A 26376-nucleotide genomic window follows, 5' to 3' on the forward strand; every position below is an offset into this window, starting at 1 on the left:
AGCCCAGATGGGCTGGAATCCAAAGGGACACATGTAGTGTACTATGCACTCCTATCCTCATTAATTAATATAAATTTATACCTTTATAATACCAATTTATATCACAATATATTCAAAAAATGGATCACTTTTCTATAAGCCTTTTGTTTCTTGCCTGTTGTGAGGAGCAGGAGCTGACCAGGGCAGCTTAGCAATAAAACACCCGGTGTCAGTGAAGTTAACCCTTTATTCAGAGAAACCAAAACAGCACAGACCTAGTGATGGCAGCAACTCTTTCCAGTAGGTCTTGCTCAAATGAGGCAGTTGTGACGACTGAAGATCCCCAGCTTCCCGCTCTCTAAGGTTCTTCCCCTGGTTCCTTCCCCAGCAGCCTAAGACTCCATCATCTTGTTTCTCTTTGCTCCGCCCTCTTCATTTATCTTCGTGTTCTTGGAGACCAGGCAGGAGGGGAGCTGGTCACAGCAAGAGAGGCAGACTCCCTGGCTTCTTCAGCAGGCTGACTCATCTCTGTCTCTTGCCCACCCCCACCCTCCTGCCCCTGAGTCTGAACTACTCTCTAGCCTTTTCCTTTCCTTTCCCCCATGCTTTGAGTTCATTAAAAAAAATGAGAATCCAGTATGTATGCCCTAGTTCTTTAGAGGAAGGGGAAAATACAGATATAAATAATGGCACTGACAGTACTTTGCAATCTAAGGTAGTGTGGTGACTAGAATTGTGTGCTAGGAGTTGGGATACCCATGATTCAACTATTACCTTAAGTAATAGTTACAAAACTTACAAGGTTGTTGCAAGGATTACTGAGATCATACATGCATAGTATTTCCAATGCACAAAACTCAATACCTGACATTCTAACCAGTCAGTCCCCAGAGAGATGCATTTATACGGAATTGGGGATCTAATTACCAGAAATAATACAACCTCTACAGAGTTGGGCAGATAGAGTGTACTTGTTGCACAAATATATCCCATTCCATTACATTCCTGGGACCATTTTTACCAGTATAAGACCTGCAGGTCTTTTGTAAGGTTCATTTTTTGTAAGCAGCGTTTGCCACTTTCTACTTCAGGGTGGTCCCCCTGGTTTGAGGAGCTTGGAGCTATATGCATCGGGAATGAGACACTCCAGTGTTAGCACAGGAGTGAGAATAGAACACAACTCCCATCATTCCTGACTACTGGCTCCGTTGGCTACGGTTGATGGGAGTTGGAGTCCAACAACATCGGGCCACAGGATCCCCATCCCTGCTCTGCATATTCCGTCTTCTATATGAAGGGCATCCAGGCACTGTAAGGTTTGTAGCTGAGCTATAGCCAAGTCTTGATCTTGGCTTACTGGTTGTGATTTGAGGGAGACAAAAACCCATGAGTCAAGGTTCACACTTAAAGCTAAGCCAGACCATGGCTTAGCTCCTGGTAATGCAACAGCCGCAGAACCAGGGAAGAAGTTAAAGCTGCTGCTGCTGTGATTTTTGCTCAAGTAACCACAAACTTTATCATTCATGCGGATCCATGGTTTTGACAGCGTTGTGTGTGAATTGGGACACTAAAACTAGCAGGTTTCTACTAATTTGGCCAGTAGCAGGCTGAGCTATGAAGTAGCAAGTCCCCAGTTTGAATCTTGCTTCTGCCAGTTTCATAATGTGGTTTCAGACAATCCATTTTGGCTGTAGCTTTTCCACCGGCAAAAAACTGACCTACCTTTCAGAGTTCTAAGGATTATAGCAAGATCAGGTATGTAAAATGCTTTGAACACTCTGTAGTGCAGTATAATGCTAAGTGTTACATGTGACATCCTTATCATACTTACATAAACGTAAGTTGCGCTGAAACCAAAGTGACCTACTTCCAAGTAAAAGGATGCTAGTAGTGCTGAAGTGCTAGTATTTATTATTACTGTAGACATGCCACTAGACTGTCGACTTGTGTCAAGCCAGCTTCTGGTCTTATTCTTTTTAACTGCAATTGTGTTATTGCACCATTGACTTTTGGGTGTGTTTGGTTCAGGAGATGTGGCCAAAATTAGCTGGATCTTGTAAATCCAGACATCTGCATTGCTGATGAAGAAAAGTGCGTTTGGTGGGTTGTTTTTAGCATATGGTCTTTCTTTTTTGTTTACTGGAAGGTTAGTTTTTTTTCTCTGCTCGTCGTCTTCTTTTTTTAAAGAGCTGGCAGGATCTTGCTTCTCTTTTCCGTTTTCGGGGGTCTGGGGAGGCGTCTGCACAATTCTGATTTGCTGAAAAACGCAGAGGGCTCGTCCTGGGTTGAGCCTCGCTGTGCTTGCTGCTGCTGCTGACGCGTGGCTCTTGCTGCTGCAGCTGCTGCACGTCCTTGTGACGTGCTGGAAGCCGACTTGGATCCCGAGTCCCGGCTCTTCCTTCTCCTCGCAGCGCTCTTTTTGACAAGGTACACAGACCTCTGAGTCTTTGCGGTTGCTCGTTATTCCCGTGGTGTTTTGCGCGCGTTCCTTCTGCAAAGCGGCTCTGGGAAGGAGGGGGGAAAGGGGGCTCTCGAAGGCCTTCGCCTTCTGCTCCGATTGATTTAAGTCTCCCGTGAATCGTGATGTATGTTCTAGAAGCCATTTTTAAGTTAACAGTTGTCCGTGGTTGAACATTTCGCATGCACTCGGCCTGCAGAAGGGCGCCAAGCCGGGGCTGCGGGGTGGGCAGCTGCTCTCCTGGCGCTTCCTCCCTGGCGAGGAGCTGGCAGGCAGGAAAACCGCTTCCCTGCGCCCCGAGCGAGGGGCTGCTTTGTGGCCTTGACCCCTGGTGGTCCCCCTGGTTTGAGGAGCTTGGAGATCTGAGTTAGGCGGGGAACTCGCTGCCTGCTGCATTTGCTAGCGCCGGCCAAGGTCTCCCTGCTGACTTAGGGAAATGAATGGGGGTGGGAGGAAGGGCGCTGCCGGGGGGGGGGGGGGGGGCAGGCAGCAGAATAAAGCAGTAACAGAGAATGGCCTGGGGCTTAAGTCGGAAAGACACGGTCTGCCTTGGAAGCCGGGGAAAGGTATGCCTAGGCTGCAGCTGGGCGCCGGCGGAATGGCCGGGGTCTCGGTGCGCGCGCGCGCGCGCGGGTGGAGCATGATGGAGCGAACGGGCGGCATTTGCAATCTGCGCGTGAGTTGACTTTGCTGCGACGGGGTGGCTGTGGCTCTGCAGTGCCTCCCCCTCCGGAGTTGCCTGGGGCTTAGGAATTCTGGAAGAAGGGAGTCTGGGACGGCTGGGGCAGGGCGCTGTCGTCTAGGCTTAAGACGAGCGAGAAGGGGAGCGGTGAGCTGGCGGAAAAGGGCGCTTGCATCGGGCTCGACGAGCATAGCAAAAACCTGCACAGACCGAACCCAGGTACCAAGAAGCTTTTGTCCTTCTTGCCTGCGCTGCCCTTCCGCTTCACCGTGAGAGCTGGCTGCTTGGGGCTGCCTTGCTCACCTTCCTCAGCAGTGCCCGTCCTAAGAAGCGCGCAGCTGGATCAGGCCAGAGGCCCATCTAGTATCCAGCATCGGGCTGTCCCAGTGGCCTTCCAGACGGTGTCTTTCCATGGGGCTTTGTGGCCTTGCCCCCTTTCTGTACAGCCTTTCATTTGACTCCTAGGATGCCCTGCTTGTCATACGCCTTCCGCCCCCACTACGCCTTCTCTTGGTGCCCAGGCGCAGCCGTGGGCATCTTCTCGAGGTTGCCCCCTTCGCCCACCATGACTGGCCGTTTCTATTTCTTCCACTATGGCAATATTGACCTTCCTAGCTGTGGTACTCTTTTATTGAGTAACGTTAGGGAGCTGAAAGGTGGAGGGACGTGGATGTGATGTGCGGTAAACAAATAAATACCCTCCCCACAAAGCCCCCCCCCCCACAGAACTTATCTAAACTTCGGTGGTGGTGGTTATGAAGCAGTTTTCGCAGCAGGATGGCGTCCCAAAGTAGGAGAAGTGGCAACATTCCCCTCCCTTTCAACGCCATGTGGTCTGATGTAGCAGGTTTCCTTCTGGGCAGACTTTTTGCTGAGCACAATATCGTGCATCCCTTTTCCTTGCTTACCTGCTGGGCCTCCTTCAACTTTGGGAGGTTAACTCCTTTGCAGAGTCTGCCGCAGGCGCGGGGAAAGAAGCTTCCGCCCTCAGCCCGTGCCTGGGAACTGGCCTTGGCATCGTGCTATGTCTCGCCCCGCCTCGCCCGTGGGTTCCTGCTTGTTCCTTCTCTCCCCTCCCTCCTTCCCCACTTCGCCTCTCCCCAGCTCGTGGCTTCTGCAATGCGGTGGGTGTGGTTATATAGTAAATTGTAGCTCTGGACCTCTGCAGTGGAAGCGCTGTCTCCTCCTGCTCTCTCTCTTTTGCATTCCCAATCCCAGGTTCCCTATGGCTGCGTGTCTCTCGGCTGCAGAGTTGAGCTTAAAGTTGGGGAAGAAGAAGCTGCTGAGAGCTTAAACGGAAAGATCGAGGGAAACAGCTGGTATTAATCAGACGTGTGCGATGGGGGAGGAAAAAGAGAGGCGCTCGGAGAGGGCTAGTTGAGTCGGGAATCGAGCGGAGCGCTTAAGGCGCTTAAATCGCGGGTTAGGGTTGGAAGTGTTACTTTCCTCGTTCCTAAGTGCTACTTTGAAAGAATGACTCAGTAGCCGATCACCACCGCTTACCTGACCGCAAAGTGGGGTGAATTCTACAGCCTGTGATGATGAAGATCCTCTTGATGCCAAGGGTTTGAGGACAGTGTAATGCATAGTATAGTAGCAAGTAGAGAGAAGGGTTGGTATTTAAAGGGTGTGGTTCAGTTATCAAACTTTGTCGAGCATTTAAAACTGGTTTCATGTCCTATCTTTGAGCATGTGGTTGAAACTTGCAAGGAAGCTTGTTCTTGTTAAAAGACGTTAAAGATATCAACTGGGCTGGATTTTATTTTAAAATGCTTAAAAAATATTATTTCAATATTTTTTTAAAGTTACATATGCGATTTTTTTCCTGTAGGTTGCTTCATTACCTTCTATAAAACATGTTTAGTGTTGTTTGAATAGTGATTTTAGCTGATGTATAGTTAATATAGCTTAAATTTGTATTCAGAGGACTAATTTAGTCCTCTTCACATCAGTTTCATTGAAACTGAAAGCACATTTATTCTTGTTCTTGAAAAAGTAGCTTTGATTTACCCTAGACTAGAGAAGTTTCATATTCAGGTGTTACTTAAAATATACATTTTTTAAAAGAGGACTAGGATGAATCAAGGTGTGTACATGTGGGCAGCCTGATCTATTAAGTCTCATTGAAGTGTTTGGGACTTATTTCTGAGCAAAAATGTATAAGATTATTTGCTGGTTCCCTAGTTTTATTCTTCAGTTATCAAACTTAACTGGTGCTTTTTAATGTTTAAAAATGCACTTTTAACACTTGTCACTCTGTTGTTCTATGTTGTTCTGTTTTACATAAGCTAAAAGGGAAGTACTATGTTCTGCAAACTCGACTGCCCCAGATTCCTTCATTTAAAATGTATCATTGCATTTCAGTGTGATATTGGTACTCTGCTAGTAGTGATATTACAGAGCAGCCTTTTACATTCCATGAAAAAGTAAGCCTAGTTGGTTTAATGGGACATACTCCCAGTTAAATGTATTTAGGATGTCAGTCCTAATCATGATCTTAATAACCACTGAATTGAACTGGAGCGCGCTAGAGTGGAAGTAAAATTGATACATCAGGATAAAGAGACAACCTATCCTGAAAAGAAACTGCTACAAGTTTATTTTTCAAGTTTCCACTTGACAGTGTGTCTGGCAGCATGGTTGCAACCTAATGTGGTCATTATCCTGGTAATGGCAGTGGTCCATGGGTAGAAACAGCACGTCACCTTAAATACATTTTGGCATGGAGGGAAATAAATGTTTTGTCGTTAATTATATTAATGCCGCCAACACTCATATCACTTTGTTTTGAACTAGTGGATGATTTATAAAACTATCTGTTATTGCAGGAAGTGTCTGCCATGTTGTAAGCTAACTTTGAGCGGACCTTAACTGCTGCTGTAGTCTAATGTTATAGGAAAAGAGGGTGGAGACACAGAAGTCTCTAGAATTGTAGCAATGGAGTCCCTATTGCTGCTTTGACCATGACATCACTTTGGCTCAAGGAAATGAGGGTGGGGCAGTGAGACAGTCTGTCTGAGCCATATTTTATCATAATACATAATGCTGAATAGATGTAACTACTGTTTCCCTGTTGGACATTCATTTGAAGGAGGGGCTAGGAGAGATGAATGCGGAGTTTGTGCTTGCATATGTGTTTGCAAATAAAACAAGCTGAGTTGAAGACAAAAGGTCAAAGCGGTGTTCATTGCCCATGTACTTACAATTTTATTCCCCAAATTATAATTATGAAAATTTCATTGTTTGTTAAGGAATGTGGATTGGTAATGGGTTGAGTCAGCAAAGCTGTCCTTGAAGAATAGATGTGCAGCAACATACATGAATGTATTTCTCTTAACATTAATGTATCCACAACATTATTAAGATGAGAAGGTTGTCTATAAAGACCATTGTTGGGACAAAATACACTTACAAGATTATATGGTTCAGGTGAATGCACTACTGTATTATAAGTAAATAAGTAAGAAGTGCTGAGACAGGAAGAAATTAGCGTATGTTTCAAATTCTGGTTGTGTTGTAACAGAAGTTTTATCCAAGCTGTGTGTGTCTGTGTGGTTAAAATTTATTATGTTTCTTAATATTTTCTATATTTTTGTTGGAAGCAGCCCAGAGTGGCTGGGGCAACCCAGTCAGATGGCAGGGGTATAAGAAATTATTATTAGTAGTAATAGTAGTAGTATTAATATTATTATTAGTAGTAGTAGCAGTAATGAATCAGTTGTTTTCGAAATACATTGCAGATTTTGTTGTGCAACAACTCCAGTTAAATCAAGTGAACTCATGTCAATATGATTTCATGTGTAGGCGATCAGGCCAGTGCCTTAAGTTTAACAAAAGAGAGAAATAATTCAGTCTAATTGTTTCTGAAAGCAATCATGAACAAGTAAAGCAAGATGCCATGTGACTGCACACATAAATTATTTTATTTGCCTACAACCAGAAACAAACATACAACTTTGTAAATATGATTACATTCCATCTGTGCCTAGAACTGGGATACACTTATTTCACCAGAATGTATTACCTGTAAATTGATGGATTGCTTTTACCCAGCAATTGAAATTTGCCAGGCACATTTTGCACCTGGCTATCGACCACTTGCAACCAAGTGAAGATGCCTGGGTGCCAGGATGGTGCCTGACATCTCCACCACCTGGAAGTGCATGCCTGGGATCTTGCTTGTTTTCACATACTAACAGCATATCCTGTAGAATGTTATTTTATCTGTACAATCAGAACAGATTTCAGGAACCCAAAAGTCTTTTGAGCCCTGTCGCCCAAAAATGGCAACTAGATATTCCATTTTGATGACTGTAACCCTGCTTTAAGGAGCCATTTGACACCTAGTGCATATGTATATGTATATATATATGTATGTATGAATTTTTAACACTGCCTTCACCAAAGAAATACGAGTTGTAAAAACATCCAAGAAATGTATGCTAGGAGGGATGTTGAGAGAAATGCTAACTAAAATTAATTTCTATAACAGGCAGCTCATGATTGCGCCTCTCCAGACTTTAGATTTTTAGTAGTTAAATTAAACATGCCTACTATTGTTAATATTATATAAAATATGTTTCATTAATTTTTTAACCTTTTACTTATCTAGTAGAAAGGATGATAGAATTATTTATGAAATATGCTTAATGTCTTCCTATCTTTAGACTAATTTTTGATAAATATGAGGTCTGATTTCACAAAGCTGTAACCAAAATAAATCTTACTGAATTTATTTCTTCATTCAATGAATAAAATAACTGGTCTCGCAAGATATTGGGTATTCCTGTGGTCCAAAGACATAAAACTTAACACAGCATCTTTTGGTTTGTTTGTGGACATAGGGTCTGAAGATGACCTTTGTGGTTATTACTGGTAAAAAAACCAACAACCTTGCTGTTTTCTGTAGTCCTCCAAGAGGAGAAACAGAGTAGAGTGTAGGAAGTGAAAGTCTGGCACATCTTAATAGCTTCCGCAAGGGAGATTCTGCAGGCTTTTTGTTCTGTCTCCTACCATGTTGTCACTATAGGCATGGGGGCAGAGGGACCTCTAGAGAAATGTAATCTGCTGGATTTCTGAGAAACTAAAATTTAGTTCTCTCAAGATACTTTGTCTCTGACCATTCAGTGTCTCCTTACAAATTACATATAGTTTCAGCAAAGTTTATAATTTAACTTTGTGTACTAACAAAATCAGATTGATCCTGAGTCTACCTTGTCTCTTGAGGTTTGCAAATATGTGTAATCCTATGCATATTTGTTGGGAGGTAAATCCCATTGACTTCAAGGGCACGTCTAACTGAATAGCAATGAATAGGCTTGCACTGATCCAGCAAAAGTGTTGGACAAGATTTCTAGTTATAGATTGAAGTTGTATTTGATCTGAGATTTGAGATTAATATACAACTTGGCGTCTTGAGAAATATGAAATCTCCTAACTAACCACATGAAATATCAACAAAATATATAGCATGACCAGCAGCATCTGAAAGAAAACTAGTTTTGGTATGACCATGTTTTCTCCCAGGCCTTGCTATGTATAAAGTGAAATGAGATGAACAACCTGTCTTTTAGGTTTGAGAATCCCATATTAAAAGTAATACAGATGCTAACGGGATTGGCAACCATGAATGCATACAGAAAGATATGGCAAAGAAGACAACGACAAATGTAAAACAAAATGGTAAACTTTGCAGGCGTTATCTATATACACTTACTGCAAGTAGGCCTCACTGACTGCTGTGAGGCTTGTTTCCAAGCAAATCCATATAGGGTTGCATCTTAAAGCTGCAGTCTTAAGCACATTTATTAAGGAGCAAATAACAGTGAAGTTAGATTTTAAAACAAAAAACACAACCTTAATATCACACTGTAAAACTAAAATATGTGTATCTGCCCTGTGGTAAATTTTTTTTGATGATTGCAAATTTAAACTGGGATGTGGTATTCTCCACAGAAGATAAATCATGTGAAATCTGTTCCCAGGTGTGTATTGTACATATGTTAGGGGGAATGTGAGCTGAACAGCTAATGCACATAACAACTGGCCATTGTGTACATTCACAGTTTGTGGAGAATTGTACTCATTTCCCAGTCGGTATGCACATTTTCCAAGAGGCTTTGGCCAATGTGTATATCTTCTCAACTGCAGGCTGCTTGCAGCTTGCAGGCAATGATTTGCCCAGTTTTCAACTAGGGATAGAAACCAAGGGCATGTATGCATAATTTCTGGAGAACAGGCACTATTGCCCAGAGAATGTAAAAATGTAGCTGAGATAGGCACATCCCCCAACTTCTGTTGGGACATTTGCACAATGGCCAGAGAATTCATAAAAGGTTGTTGAGATATTAACAATGCCTAAGGCCTGTTGGAGAATATGTATATTGACTAAGAAATTAGTAGAATGCATATTCTTCATGAGCTGTAGCAAATTTGTACAATGGCCAATAGCTATGCTCATTAGCAGCTCCTGTATGTGTGTGTATGAGAGAGAGTGTGTGTATTTATGTATGTATGTATGTATGTATGTATGTATGCAATTGGTAAGGCAGGCTAAACTCTTTGGGTGATATCCAACTAAGTCATACTGAGAGAAAACTCACTGAAATCAGTGGGTCTCCTCTTAGTTTGACAAGTGTTGGATGTATAGCTTATTGGGAGCTGGTTTTTTTCGGGCAGATTTCTTTTGTCACAGGGAAACTGAAGGAAAGGTAATGTTACTAGTTCAGATTTAATATTGGAATAAAAAAATCTATTTTTGGTCTGACTTCTTCATCTTTCCCATGGATTTTTCTGTTGTAACCTTTTCAAACAAGATCTTTACAGCACATGGAAGCATGTCGGGGGTGTCCATTTTTATTGCGCTCTTAGCTGCTCAAACACATATTATGAAACCCTTTGCAAATTGAAACTGAAGTATTGAAACATTGCTTAGCTAGGTTGGCATTCAGTTGACCTTTTCCCTCAAACACTGGATGTTAGGAGATTTTTAAAAACTGGACGAGCAGGTACTTTTGAATGGGGGCAAAAGGAGGTATGAGAGACACTTGTAAGTTCCCTTTATCTATTTATATAGATTTGTTCTTGCCTGAATGGTTAAGGATTAGCAGTGGTAGAAGTATGCTTCTCTGAACTGCATCATGCGTGCGATAACAGAAATATAGTTCATGTCAGAACACTTATTAAAAAGAATCTGCTATTCATCTGTGGTAGCTTTGAACTCTTTTATATATGGTGGAAGAGGCATGACTCTGTTTAGTTTTGGTTTAGGCCTAAATAAAGCCTACATTAAAGCCTAAAGAGAGAAATTTTCTCACTTTGTGAAATATAACAATGCTGGTTGCTGCGGACCACTCCATGGGTGCTATGTCATAGCATCAGCCCATTTCCTTAATGTATCGCTGCACAAAGGGCCTCGTCTATCCTTCAGTGAGTGGATTTCAACACACACACTGTGTCAAACGCCATTGTACCATGGAGATAATTGTGTGCAGGGGTGCCATTTTACATAAAATAGGAGGAGCAGGTAAGCCCCACCACACATAATTGATCACAATATGTGGTGCGCACACACCATTTGAATGGCACCACTTATCAAATTTGGGGACCCAAAATTTATTTAGGGTCTGAAGGCACGTCAAAATCCAGGCTCTTTCCTCCAGTGTATATTGCTCTACTTTCAGACATGGATTGTTATTGTTAGCACCATGTCCAACTCAGGATCGGTATCTGGTGATTGAATTCATGCCTATATAAGCCTATAAGCCTATATAAGCAGTTCATATTTATTTAAAGGCAAGCTAAGTTGAAGCCAAAACCTGTGTTAATCAGAATATGAGTAGTTTCCAATTTTAGTGGTACTTCTGAACAGTAAGTCCTTTTGAAATTACGGTTCTGTTTCTCACCCTCTTCTGTGGAATCTCTAATGCACAAGAGCCTATAAATATCATACACAGTGGTACCTGCATTGAAGAGATGCATGATAAAAATAGATGATGGGAGAGAGGAGAAAAAGAAAGCAGTGAGTGATATAACCACTCAAGGTCATTTAGCAGTGCAACCCAAGAAGAGAAATAATATTCTGCTGTTCCCAATACTGATGTTTTGTGTGCAAATGAATTTTATTACATGTACTGCATTTCTCCAGCTGTTCAGATATAATTTCAAGAAGATAAATATATTTTTAAATAAAAAGAAATTATAAATTGAGATATAGAATAGAGATGTTAAAATATAATTTAAAATTCTTGTTATATCTAATTTTAACTTTAAGAACTTGAGCTTGTTTTCCCCTCTTCCCTCTCATTCTATTTTTTCTTTATGTGTGATGTCTCTTTAGGTTGTAAGCCTGAGGACAGGCACTATTTTAATACTGATTTTTGTAGGCTCCCTAAGAGATTTTTTGACTAAAGTGTGGCTATAAATGCCATATATCACCTTCAAGGAGACTACATTAGAATGTGAACAGTTACAGAGGAGGTCAAACAGATAACAGGAGGTGTGGACCTGCTAATGTAACAAATAGTGATTGTTTCTTCAGCTTAGCAGAGAGTTGACTAAAGAGAGAATATAATAGCACTAGCAGATATGATCAGTAATAGTGTGTGGAAAGATAGCTCTTGTCTCATGGTGTCTCACACTGCCAGAGCCAGGATTTAGCTAATTGCTTTAAAATTGAAGGGCAATCAGTTTGAAGTGAACAAGAAGTAGCATGCTTTCACATAAGGGTTGATGTAAGAAGTTTGTTCACTTTCAATTTTGCAGTAATATAAATGTATTCAGTCAGTAGAGCATGAGACACTTAATTTAAGGGTTGTGGGTTTAAGTCCCATGTTGGACAAAAGATTCCTGCATTGCACACTGCTGGACTAGATGACCCTCATGGTCTCTTTCAATTCTGCAATCCTATGATTCTATTTAAAATAGGACCATTACATGCATGAGTGGTGGAAATAACCATGGTTGGATATCAGGAAGAATTGTACATTAAATATTATACGAGTACTTCCACACTTGTATCTGTTTGGTTAAGATGTGTAAAAGCTGGAGAAAAGCTACCAAGCATAAAGTCTGCATTCTACGTGTTCTTTATGATAACTTTGATATGCACTACATGTTTGTTTTATGTGGTCTGCCCTTGGGCCTGGTCTGGAAGCTCCAGCTAGTGCATAAGTCAGTGTCTAGGCTGCTGATGGGGCCAGACCTTCAACATTATGTGACACCTCTGATAGAAGGTCTGCACTGCAGGCCCATACGATTCTGGGTCAGGTTCAAAGCTCATGTGTTGATATACAAAGCCCTGAATCACTTGGATCCAGGATAACTTAAGGACTGCCTGAGTCTTTATATCTCAGCTTAGTTACTGAGATCATCTAGATGGACAATGATGGTTGTTCCCTTAGATACGGAGGCCCGACTGGCCTCCAATAGAAGTTGGGGATTTGGTGTCACGCGCCAATGCTGTGGAACACTCTTGCTGCAGAGGTTCAGCAGACACCCTTGTTTTTGACTTTCAGGCATCTCTTGAAGACCTTTTTATGCAGACAGGCCTAAGCAATTGGTTAAAATATTCTCAATTAGCCAGTCATTTTAATGATTATTTTGCACTGTTTTTAATGGTGTTTTATGATTTGTATACATTTTTTTGTACATCACCCTGATATTTTCTGAGATGGCAGTATATAAATACTTTTATAAATAAATACAAATATTTACATTTTATCTCTTCGGTAGCACTGCTTTTTTGGTCACCCACTTGGTTGTCCACTGTCCTCCCCCACCCCCTCCCAATCCAGTATTGCTGCTCAGGAAACAATCTGCTTTTTCTGATATCAAAGCAATGTCAGAGAGCCAACTGACATCAAGTGCCCTGTGAAAAGGAAGAAGACAGTGAGGGAGTTAGACAAAGGTAGCATCAGGGTTGACCATCGTAAGAGCTAATGTTTAGCAACTGCCCTGTAGGAAGGAATATTTAAAGCTGGTTTCTGCTTCAGGGGGCATGGTGGTTTTGTTTCTTGAGCATGTGTTGTGTTTTATAAATGCTTGATAGCTGCTTTGGGGACTCCAGTTGAAAAGTGAGATATAAATCTACTAAATAAATGAAATAATTTGGAACTTTGTGCATGCACACATCTACTATTGTTGTAGGTAACACATTTTCATTCGTTTGTGCCCCTAAATTACACAGATAGCAGCAAATTATAATGGGTTACAGAATGTTTATTAAGTAGCAGTAAGGTTTTTGTGGTGGTGGGGATCAGTAAATAATACAAAGTCTTTTGCTAAATTATCAAAAAGTGTGAAAATAGTAATGGCAATAATATAATATAATATATATGTTGTCCTCTAAAATGGGTAAATAGGTGGAGAAAGTGTTATCAGGAAAGAGCTCACTCATGGACTATAGAGCAGTTTCTCCAGGGGGGCAGTAAAAATCCCATCACTTGAATCATTTACAAGTTGACCGAGTATTCAGTGGTACAATGGATAATGCAATTTTAAAATGTTGGGGGATGGACAAGATGACCTAATTTCCCCCCCTCTGGTTTTATGATTTATTAAAGAGTTTTGTAGCCTCTTTGCTAGGGGCTGACTAAATGGAATTTGAAACATGGCAATTATAAGGGCCTTTTAGTTTGGTGCCAGCACATTGCTGTTTTTGATTACTTTGTTGGAGCAGCAGTGTGAGCAATGTGAATAATTCTTTCTACTGCAACAGACTGAGAGTGCAGAATAGAGAACAGGATTTCCAGTTCTTTTGAACTTAATGGTTTAGATTCTGTGTGTAGGTCACTAAATCTGTTTTGTCAAAAATGATGAAAATAAGCTTTAGTAAAGAAGAATGGCACAATCCAACGATTGTTGATCCAGAGCACTACAACTTGCACCCCAAATTTACTAAACTTTAACATTTGTATTTCTCTATCTTGTTGAAGTTTTTATGATAGTTTACTATTTTTGCTGCCTTCGTAATAAAACTATAGATATTTATTTGAGCAACTGTAATATATAATGTCAAGAATTATAAGTTATAAACATGCCATTTTAATGTACCGTATACACCAATATTCAGGGTTGTAAGCAAGACAAAAGCCATGGAACCCTATATAGCATTATTTATAGGGAACACAAAGCAAACCTGTGCTTCTCAAATTTTAATTTAAAAAAAAAATGGAATGCAATTTTAGCATGCCATTGTGGTAAATTGAGAGATTTTACTGCATTTTTATATCATAAAAGGAGAGCTGGAAGCGTAATCATGTCTAAGTTTAATGGTTTGAGCCTACAAAATATCAGCATTTCAGAAACTTGAGTACCAGGAGTTATCTTGAGAGCAGGCATTTGCTACAGTAGAGCATAAGGAATAGGGAATGTGGCTCTGTAGAGTCTAAATCTTGTTGGACTCCCAACTCCCATCAGTTGCACTACCACATCTAGATTCAATGATAGGGAAAGATAAGAGATGAATGCCATCTGCAGCACTAAAAAAAAAAGTTTGTTTCTCTGTCAGCACTGGAAAAAGTTATAAAAGCTGTAGTTTCTTCAGTCTAAGCCAAGGAAGTAATGCAACCTTTTGAAATGTTCATGTACACTGTGTATCTCCAAGTGTACTCTTCTCCATTTCCCTTTACTATCCATACACTGTTAATTATTGTTGCAGAACAGAGAAGTTTGATAAAACTTTCACCCACATTATCATTCCAAAGGAGACAGGCAGCATAAATGAGTGACATTGGAATGGTCTCAGTGGCATTTTTAATACATTCCATTGAAGGATTTGGAGGAGCAACTGAGTTCTTGTTAACAAATGATATTCAAATTCTTGTATTGGCTGTAGTGACTTCATGCAAATCTGGTAGTATGTGCAAGTCCCAGTAATGCTAGTTGAAGCAAGTAAAAGGCTCGTTTTTAATTTTTAGTCATGTTGATACAAGAGGTACAAAAGGTATCTTGTAGGGAGCATTCTTAAGTCATCCTGTATAGGCCATCTAATTTTAATGATATCTGGGAAACTACTGAGAGCTACAATTGTATAGAGAGATAGTTGTGTGATATGAAACAATAAATATGACAACAGGATGTGAGAGGAACTTATGCATGAACCACTGTTGTAAGAACAACTTTGACTAGAAGTAAATTTTTAGAAAGTATCAGAACAATATACTCTCCTTTTATTGGGGAGGAATACATTTTTAAGAGCATTTATATATTCTTGGCTGTAAATTGTGTTCAGTTAATGACATTGTAATTTGCACACAGCTGGTTCAAGGAGCCTATTAGTTCCTGCATCAAGTACAGCTCTGTCAAAGTGGTATTGTTGCCCATTCTTGTGTTAAGTTCCTACTTATTTTTATTTTCTCTTTAATTATCTCTTATGCAGAAGAAATTGTTATCCTCAGCCCCTTATTGTTCTTAGAAACATCAGTGTTGCTGTACAGCAGAAATTGTACTGCTTTCCTCCGTTTTATTGTTTTTCTTTCACCAGGTCTTCACACACACACTGAGGCCCCCCAATATTAAAAATAAAAACAACCAAAAGGCAACCAAAAGGAGTTGTTTGTGTTGTGCCACCAGAAAAGATATATATTTTTATTAATGTGCATGAACATTTTCCAGTCTGAACTATGACCAAATCTACAACAGCTAACAAAAAATTATATATTTTAACAAATTACATCTTTTACTTGCTTAAATTTCCAGCTGTAAACAATTTCACACAGGCTTACCTTTTTAAACACCTGCCATGGACGTGCCATCCTAAACAGCAGTTGCTGTAGTGTGCCATTTCTCTTTCCTCAAGCCTGCGGCATGGTATTAATTAGAGAAAGGGTGAAGTAGTGTTTTCCATAGCCTGTCCTTTGATGTAGGGATGTCTCACATTTTATGTTATGGATGTGTCATGCTGAACCTGGGGTATAGCTATATCTGGGCTATAGCTATAGCTGCACTTCCTTAATGCAAAATCTCAGTTGGAATCCCTTAAATTTCTAACTCTTATCCAGTGATGTGTGTGTGTGTGTGTGTGTGTGTGTGTGTGTGTGTGTTTATACCACTTGGTAAAGGTTTTGCTTATGCAGCTGTTGGTAAACCTGCTGATAACCACCTACTTTCTTAGCCTAGCATGTTTATGATTGGGAAGTTAAGTATCTTGTAAACTCGTAAAATAAGCAACAGATCAGTCGTTTTGAAGTAAAAACACTGCAGATGTGAATATATGTTTTGCCAGGGCTGTTTAGTTATTAAACATACAAAATGGAGATAGCCTTTCAAAAATAGAATAGCATAATCTACACATGGGTCAATTAGCAGTGTTAATTCTAGTGGGTGGAATTTAGCTGGTGCCCTTACATTTACAGAAGAGTTTTGATCCACCGAACACCTCCACTAATGAAAGAGGAGGGTGTGTCAGTTTGTTCTTCACCTTGAAGCTCTGACAATACTTTCTACCCAGTTTTGGAGGGTCCCCCAAACTCCCCAGAGCTGCTTTTGGAAGGGGATTGCTGGCAAAACCCTGACCTTGCCTCCTCCGTTAGCAAAGGCATCAACTTGACCAAAATCATCTCCATGAGTGAAAGAAGACCAGCTTGATACCCCCATTTAAATTTATACTTTGGCATTTCCCCTTGTTTAAACAGAAGACTGTTTCAGAAAAGGAGAATATCTCAGTTTAAACTGTTAAGCACTTCCAACATGAAATCTCGGGTATCCGGAGTACTTGCTTTTTATCTCTGCTGTGCAGTTCAAAATGGACAGCCAAGGCATGTTGTCACTTTAAATATTTTGAGGGAGACAAAAAGGGTAAGTGACCTAGAATGCTGCTGTTGTCAGGAGGCTAAGCAATTCATTTGGGGCAGTGCTTTATTGAGATGGCTGGTGGGCACTTGCCAGTTTTCCTTTGAATGAAGTTCATAAAGGTATTCCCACACAAGTGACACTGACACAAAACCCCACACATATACTAAGTAGAATAGAAGCATTGCCACCCCACTCACCATGCCCCCCTCCACCTCTTTCCCTCTTTTCTTCCTAATGTAACACTAAGGTCTCAACAAATGAAACTGATCTGTAGAAAATGTAACTTGAAAAAAGAGACATTGTGCATACTTTAGTAAACCAAGTAATCATTAGTAACAATATATTTAAAATAACAATAAAAAATTAATGTATTTATTGTAGCAGTACTACTTTATGTAGTGGGAGAAGTGCCTTTGATTTCCTTTTTGAAAATTGGTTATATTTTGATTCAGAATGAATCATAGGATTTGCTTGTATGTAGAAGTTTAATCCCTGTTTAGTAAACACTTTGGGAGTGTGTGTGATGCAAGACAGTGTTGGCTTTTGGGGAAGAAGTTCATTTGCAAGGCCAGGTTGCATGTTTTGAAGATGCTGAGAGAAATTAGATGAGATGTTCAGGGACATTTCAGATGAGCTCCACTGAAATACTTGGGGTGTAACTTGATGATAGGGTTGTTAGGCTTCAAGCTGAAGAAGTTTCTTATATATATATATATTTAATCCTGGTTCTAGGTGTTTCTGGGGTGTATGTGCTGCACCTCCCTGTCTGAAGGAAGATCAGAATTTTCGTTAATTGGATAGCAATAATTTCCTAGTACCTTCTTAATTTTTTGAAGAGTATTTCTGTGGATGTATTCGTTCCTTTTAAAGATTTGACATTTCTGGCATGTAAATAATACATCTCTCATTTAATTGTGTTTCTGCTACTTTGGTTTTTAAAATTGCCATTAAACTATGATTGTTGCCTAACTACGATTGTTACCCCTTAGCTTAGCTTTCCCGGACTCTAACTGAACAAAACCCTTCCTCTGATATTAACATCGCATCCATGCATTCAGATTTTTCAACTCTCACTAAGTAGTTCTGAACATGAAACAGGTAGCACTTTTGAAAATGCTGCCCTATCATGTCAGAATGTAATGTTAGGGAATGTGAAGCACTTAGTACATGACATAGATTGGAAGAAATAGAATGAACCATGACATTGTGAAAAAAGTTTCTTCGAATTCATCCTTGGACTAGCAAAGAGGGAATGTTTTAAAAGCAAATGATCCATTTGGGTTCTGTCTAGCAGTGCAGCAGCTGGAAAGTTTAATTATAGGCTAGGAAGCCCTACTGGGATTAAGGAAAGTGTTAGCAGAAGGGGTGAATATTAATGACAGCTGTTTGCCGCAGGACCCAAGAGGCAAAGAGAATATGTGTGTGGTGTGTGACTAAAGTGTAATGTCCGGCATATGTGCCTTAAGCATTATAAAACCCCAGGGCATTTCTGAAATCATGGAGCATGTTTATATGGAATGATTTTCAGAGCTTAAATGTATGTTCAGTAGAGCCAAATTCAGTGTGTATTTATTTACAACCAGTATTTTGTTGTTCAAGAAAACTATGCCCTAGCACCAGTAAACGACTCCCCAAAAGATATAACTTGCATTGTGCCATAGTGAATAACCTCATTATGCTTGCATCTCTGAGGAGCAGTCCAAATGACAATTGCCCTGAATAACTTTATAACTTGGGAGTTATAAATCCGAGGGCCACATTGCCTCATGGGGATCTACCAGGGGCCACATTCCACTTTCAGTGGGGCCAGGGAAAAAATGGGCAGGGATATTTCTCTTACTTGTATGGTAGACTAAATTTCATTCATGCAGAAGCCAGAGATACAACTAACACAGAAACACCACTTTCCCGTTTCCTCTCAGGTCAACAAGAGACATTATCACAGTTCAGGGACAAGTTCCAGCTAGGCAGAAAATGCAAGGAGGATGCAGAGCAGGACCAGTGAGGGGACATGGCCTAGTGAGAGTCTTGAGGGCAAGAGAAAGAAGCCTGGAGGACTGCATACATTAAATTAAAATTAAGTATTGTTAAGCATCAGTTTTTGCTCCCCCGATGATATTTTGAGGCATATCACCATGTCTCAAAGTCCAAGAACTCTTGACTCAATTCCATGTCTCAAATTAAGGCTCAATTGTTTTAAGTGAGTTACTGCTGGCTTTGAAGTCCAGTGAAACTTTCCTCAACATGCCAGGACAAAAGGTACTTGCACCTCTGTCTTTTTAAGTGCTAGTGTTCTTTGGTAAAGTCTTTGGTATGACAAAGAAAGCACTTCACAAAGTACTTAAAATTCAGGACAAGGATTCACCAGAGGGGTTTCCTGAGGTCGGAATGAACCAAGACCAAACAAAATGTGGCAAAGAGGTTCTACCCTTTTATAGTAAGGAATCAACTAATCATGTTCAAAGTTAGAAAAACATATATCTTGAAACAATTAATTGAAGTTAATAAGCAGATCTTGTTGGTTCTCTCTTTAGGGTTGCAGCTAAAACAGGTTTTCTAGCAATGGTATGCTAAATTGTAAAATGTGGAGTCAGGATGATGCATGTGTGTGTGTTTGCTTCCTTGTTCAGATTACTGTGTTTTCTTCCATTTCTCCTAATCCTGTTAAAAACACCATTACGGGAAAACCTGTTCTAGCTGTAACTCTAGTGTGCAGGCTTTGAATGATAGTTTGCTCAGGAATCCTGCTCCCGTCCCTGAAACATTCTTGTACAGCAGCAGCGAGCTCATAATCCTGCCGATCCAGAATAATAACTACTTAGGACAGCATGAGTGAACTTACATGCAAGCACCAGAGCATCCTTTGTGTCTTTATCTTTTGTCTGGAAACTGGTGTTTCAGCTAACTAGAACAGTTTTACATGACTTTGTGTTGAGCCATTTTCTGGATTGTTGCCCAGATGAGGTACCCACGGTAATTATTGCAGAGCAACTGTGGCCAAATCGGCACAGCAGATGAAGGAAGTGTGGGAAAGGGGTTGCCTTTCACAAATATTATCCAAGTCAGGTAGGTTAATATTTTGTATTGTACATACAGGTAGGCTCCTTCGGGAGGAAGGATGAGTTATAAATTGAAACAACAACAATAATAAATAACGTGCTTAGAAATTGTCCAATTTCTATGGATTTAATATTTTTATGTGCTTGGTGGTTATCTATGGGCAAGGACATCTGTTTTCTATGCACGAGTTCCTAGGTTCAATACCTGGTTCAATACCTCTAGGAAGCAGTGGTAGATTTCCAGGTTCGCTTACCTTTGGGTGGAGTGGAAAACTACCCAATCCTGTCCGAAACATGAAATGCTGTAGGTAGTCATCAGTACTGGACTAGATGAACTAATGGTCTGACTTGGTATAAGATAGCTTTCCTATGTTCCTAATTTGTTACTGTTACCCAGGTTTAAAAAAGAATGCTGAATTGCTATAATAGCGTTGCTGTTAATTTATGTCAATGTAGATAACCTCTGCGTACGCAAAGTCGTTCAGCTTGAATCGCCACACTTTTGTCTGTAAATCCCACTCAAACTCTGTTGTGGGATCAGACAAGCAGTATAAGTGGATCTTGCACTCAGAATGGAGAAATTGGTTGTACGTCGTGTTTTAATTAAGATGCACCAATAGAAATGAAAAGAGTGAGTTGCTAGAATAGAAACAACTATCTGATGGGTTATGCTCTGCAATTACTGTCGTCTTCATTTCATTATTCGACTTTTCATGCATGTATTTACAAAAACTTCCCAAAAGATATAATTATCTTCTAGAAATACCCCGTTTCTTTTGTGCCGTGAGTGATTATTAATTTTCATGTACATATGTTGCCAGAAGTGACAAGCTGGCAGAAGCAGTTCCGTTTAATGTACTTGATTCCAGTGAAGACCAATAGATTGCATAGATACAACTATAATTTGCTCGTCTAATGGATATGAACTTACTCTCAACCTATTAATAAATTATGCAACTGCTAGCCTTGCATCGGAGATCCCCTCATATCCCACATGCTTCTGAAGTCAAGACATAAATGGAAATGGTTTAGATTTTGTTTGTATTAGCAGTGTTTAACATTTATAGTGCTATCTATCTATCTATCTATGCATTCATATGACAGTAGTGCTACTATTATACCCATCATTAGTCAGGATCTGACCCATGAATTGAAGATGAGTGTATTATCAGGAGTTTAATATTTTTTATCCCAAGCAATTACAAAGTTTAAACGAAAGCAAGCAGACATCAAGGATCATATTGTAGTGTGTGTACTAAATTGGAACATAAATTAGGATAACCCAGTAGGTACAAAAAGGGATGATTTGTGGGGGAGGAGAGAATTCTTTAAACAGTTCTTTTGATGACCAAGAGTAAAAGTTAGGGTTTGTTTACTTTGCTTACTCCAGTCAGTGTTCAGTTGAAACTGATTGTGGTTGCAGCTGCTAGTTCAATCCTGGAAACATCTGCAATTGATCAAGGTGCACCTGGAAGATGTTTTCAGGGTCAAGCTATATGACTTTGAAGAGAGACCAGTGTTCATGGTTAAATTCAAAAGGATTTTCCCCCTTAATGTGGAAAATAACCTAAGATTTAATCTTCTGTTCAACCACTGTGATGGATGCTTGATGGCACAGAACATCTGTCTTTGTGCCCTACTTTTGCCTTTGACTCTTTGTTTGTACATTACACCTAGCACAAAGAAGGATCAAACACTTCATTTTTAGGGGATCGTAGTTCATTTTTTTGGGAAAATGTTTGAGTAGTTGCAAATTTAAACTTAAGCTCTGAAATTAATAGGAATGACATTTACAATTTTGAAATGAAGGCTTCTATTCAAATGTCCATTTTTCACAAATGGTTTCAATGATTTTTAAAAAGGGATTCCCCAAAAAACATGGTCTAATCATATATAGGAAACAGCTGTTGTTATGCATTAATGTGGGCATGTGTGTTTTGAAGGTCTGCTGGCACTGTGTTTCTGTGGCCAGTGTAATTTTTTAAAAAAATCCCCTCAGTGTAGAGGGAATTGTTAAAAATCTTCCCTCAGTGTCACGGTTCAATATCAAGGCTGCCTTAATATATACTGTTTTTCTAATTTCTCCAGGGTTTCCAACTTGAATACAATATGGGGAGGGGCATGTAAGCCCCACCCCACATAGTCCACCACAAGACATGGCAAATGCACAACTTTGGGGGGGGGAGGCAGCCCCCCAAAATATTCAATGGGGGGGACAAAAGGACCTTGGCCCCTAGGAGTTGGAGCCTATTAGTATGCATATGTTAAGTTTAGGATAACCATTTTAAAAGTGTGAGGCAGTCTCATTCACATTTAGATGTTGAGCATAGAGAGACATTCACAGAAACATATCTACCTAGATGAGCAAAACTAAAAGGCAATGCTTAAATAACCCCATTTGCATAAAGTAAGGGTATTTTTGTATGTGCTGTAGTAGTCAATGTGTAGAACAAAGAACCAATGCAAAAATAAATTAAGTCTCTTGAAGACACATCATTCTGGTTTCTGTTGGCATTTTACTGTTGATTATTTTAAAGTAAACTGAATATATGACAGCACTAATGAGCATAATATGATCATGAACAGAAAATGGGTGTCGTGAGATCCATAAATTCTTATAGTTAAAAACTATTGATTTGATTAAATGTTAGTTGTGTTGCCTAAGATCTTTACAGAATTTACACCAGTGACCGAGCGGTCATTAATGTAAATTGTGTTTGAATGCTTTTATTTTATATCGCTTTAAAAACAATACATATAAGCAGTTGCCCATAGATTGTATGTTTTTTTTGCTTCCTGTTGTCTTTTCTATATTCTTGTATCACTGAACCATGTGGATATTTCTTGAAAATTTGGGCCCCATTTACTATATTATTAAAATATAGACATTTTGCTTCCTGTTGCATGTTTTAGCACAGTTCAATATGATCCACATAGAAAAAACAGAATAGGATATTGAGGCATTCTAGACATCTTAGACTCATTTCAGGGGCTTGTGATAGTAGTGGGGAAAATGAAATATACAGGTAACCTCGTGCTGGCTAGGCAGGCGTGCAGATCTTGCATGCTTTTAATAAACTCACAAAATAATGCAGTATATATCCTTATCCCCTGGGAGGATTGCTACTGCCAGCCATGCTCTTCTCTAGGATACAGTAAGATGTAAGCAACTCAAGCATAATAAATATGAAATTTAAGAAACGTTAGTGATTTATAATTACCAGCTGTGTAGTTGTCAGGTCACATTTTAGTTCAGGGGCAAAATCTTGATCATACACTGATGATATTTCTACATGTTCCATACTAGAGAAAAGACAGAGAATTACAGTACTTTGTGCATAGCTGGGACAAATTGTTGATGAACTTCTGTGTCAAACACATATTGTCTTTTAAAGCATTAAATTAATCAAGCTTTTCAATGGTGAATAATATGTGTGCATGCACCCCTTGTAAGCAAGGTACTTTACAGCAACTGTAGAAGCAATAGGTTGTACTAATGATGTTTCTCCAACAAAAAAGTGATGAGGCAATAAGCTGAACTATCCCAGTGAAGCCTTTACAGAAAGTACACTGTAGTCATCAATCAGAGGGAAAAGAAGAAAGCAAATGCTCAGCAAGGAAATCAGAATAAAAATACTTTTTTTCAAAAAAAAAAAAATAGGTCAGAAAAGAAGATTAGACCTGAATGTTTTTTTTAAAAGTGAGTCTATTGAGGATTGTAATGAGCCATTTTAGTGAACCCTTCTTTCCTCCTTAATTGCTTGATGAAATATTTATTGTTCATTTGTATTCAGTTTCCAGAGCTATCTGGCTATAATAATGCCTTTCACAAATACTCTTTTCGCTTTTGGTATGGAGTGAAGTCAATAAGTTTATTATTGCTGTTTCCTTATAAAAGAAATGTTGCAATAAACCTCATGTGAGAATTTGCACCCCGTGTTTCCAGTTTCTTTTCCTTTGTTGTTTATTTGCAGACTGCAATTTTTGGGCTACAACCCCCCCGTGCACTTTTATCATTTAAAAAACCTGTTTTACTGTTTTTTTATTTATATTTTAAATGTTTTTATTTTATATTTTTGTAAAGTGTGTAGAGGTTTTTGTTACGATCAAGTGATATATAAATTTTGTTACATAAATACATCAAACCTATTTTCATAAACTTTTTTATGTACAATTTGCTCTGTAACTTCCATAGATAACTTTTGATACATTGGCACGTGTGAGCTTATATTTCATAGTAAATTTCAATAGGATTGCAAGAATGGATTTTGTTATTTTTACTAGGGCTGTTTTACTAGATTATAATACTAGACTTTCATACAGTGGCCTGGTTCAGTTATCACATGATTAAACCATAGTTCAAATTTGTTATACTTTTAGTCCACCCTTCTGAAGATAGGCAACCCCATACAATATATTTAATTGGGAAGAGTTTGAGGTGGGCCATCTAAGTGATGATCTTGAGTCATTACTAAAGTGACCCCTACAGTGATAATTGATGATTAGTGAAGAACATCACAATGCGAACATAGCAGTAGGTAGCGGACAGGTCCTTACCAACAAAAATACTGATTTTCTTTTTAAAGGAGTATTTCCCCTCTGTTAATTGCATAGTTACTCAATTAAATAAATTATTATGGCTACCAGATTTAAGGCAAATTACATGTTGGTTAACAAAATCAGATTGTTACGGTCATACTTTTGTTTTTGATAGATTCAAATTGTGACAATGCTGCATTTATTCATTTGAAAACTTTTACTCTTGAGTTTTAAGATTGTCTAAATGCTTAAAAGGTGTGTCATAGGCTACAGCCAGGCTATGATGAGACCCTTATTTTTGTGATATCCCTGAGTCGCACAGAGATTTTGCATTGAGCCACCAAGCAGGAACAGGATGTTTTCAGTTTAATTTCCTTGGGGTTCTGTTGGAAGAGTTGGGCAAAGGGTGATTAGTTATCTGACAAATGGTTTATAGTCCTCTACAATCTTAAACAAGTCCCTAAGTAGGACTAGCTCTGGTAGCTGGATTCAGTGACCAGAGTTACGAAGAACCTGCATTCAAACAAATTCAGACCACCTAAGTGTGGTGAGGGGACAGGAGAGCAAGTGTGAAGACAACTAATAAAAAAATCCCCTTGTGTGTAGAGGTAGGTGGGTGGGTGTGACTCCCCGTCACCCACAAATGGTCTTAACTTTGCCACCCCTACTTTGTGACACTTAAAACCATCTTACTTGTTTGTCAATACAGTTTTTGTCGCCTTTTGATTTTTTTATGATACTGAATAGTTTTATTTGTGTTGTAGAATAATCAACCATGACTACAGAATCTGGATCAGATTCTGAATCAAAGGATCAGGATCAAGAGCAGAAAGAAGCTTCGGGTCAACAAGGATCGGGTGGGACAGGGGCCCAAGGACAGCAGCAGCAGCAACAACAACAGCAACAGCAGCTGAGTGAAGAGCACCAGAATGCATTAGAACAATTTTCTGGGGTTGCAGCTCACAGCACTCCTGTGAAAAAGGAACCGGTAAGATCAGAACTTGGATAATTTCTTTAAAAGTCTTAACATACACTAGAAAGCCAACACATAACTTAGACACAGATATCAGTCTGATTAAACAGTACTCTTGCACACTGATTGGTGATCTACTGGGGATGGAAGGGAGAGGTTAGATACTATTCCCCTCTCTCAATTTCAGTCATATAATACTTTTGTAATTTTTGTCAGATTGTCTTACATGCTGGGCTTCATTTTTAAAACCTATTGCCATTGTTAAAAGGGGGGGACCTTTCGCTATTCATCACAGTGTTAGATAACTGCAAATTCTGAAGAGTTTGGAAACACATTTCCACTTTAACACCTGTTGAAATCCCATTTTATTTGGGGTTGAGTGATGTTTGAAACTAACAAAACCTTACATTCATTAAGGCCTGGTACTTACAAAATGACTACATTTTAACTACTTTCAGTTGTGTTAACATTGAAAAATTACTCAGCCCTGAGGCTTTCCCCCTCTTTAATAAAGCATTGCTTTTTGGACATAAACAAGTTGCATCACATTAGAATGTTGTTAATGGGAAAGGAAACAAAGGAGGCAGACAGCAATGACTGGGATTAAATACAGTGGTACCTCAGGTTACATACGCTTCAGGTTACAGACTCCGCTAACCCAGAAATATTACCTCGGGTTAAGAACTTTGCTTCAGGATGAGAACAGAAATCGTGCAGTGATTAAGAACAGTTTCAGGTTAAGAACAGACCTCCAGAACGAATTAAGTTCTTAATCCGAGATACCACTGTAGTTCACAACTTTGTTTAAAGAGACATGGCATGTGTATTAGCATTAAGCCAAGAGCAATGTGCATGGATGACCAGCTGCATTGCCCGCTTCAAAACAAGGCAT

The 26376-nt window shown here is 39.5% G+C and overlaps 2 protein-coding genes across 51 annotated transcripts in view; one reads left to right on the plus strand and one right to left on the minus strand.

Annotated features, from left to right (window-relative positions):
• EPB41L3 (erythrocyte membrane protein band 4.1 like 3) overlaps positions 1–26376 on the plus strand; it is a 130982-nt gene that overhangs the window by 39143 nt on the left and 65463 nt on the right. For 30 of the 50 annotated variants that reach the window (XM_083622498.1, XM_083622542.1, XM_083622545.1 and 27 more), the window contains exons 1-2: positions 2244–2406; positions 25276–25499. In XM_083622498.1, coding sequence (XP_083478624.1) covers positions 25287–25499 — 213 coding nt within the window. In that variant the 5' untranslated portion in view covers positions 2244–2406; positions 25276–25286. Of the gene's footprint in view, positions 1–2243; positions 2407–4264; positions 4439–25275; positions 25500–26376 lie in introns of those variants that run through there. The other 20 variants (XM_083622547.1, XM_083622535.1, XM_083622517.1 and 17 more) reach the window with 2 other exon arrangements.
• LOC310766424 (uncharacterized protein) overlaps positions 1–26376 on the minus strand; it is a 189227-nt gene that overhangs the window by 5993 nt on the left and 156858 nt on the right. The window lies entirely within an intron of this gene.

This window comes from Podarcis filfolensis (assembly GCF_964270895.1).
Source record: "Podarcis filfolensis genome assembly, chromosome: 7".
NCBI lineage: Eukaryota > Metazoa > Chordata > Lepidosauria > Squamata > Lacertidae > Podarcis > Podarcis filfolensis.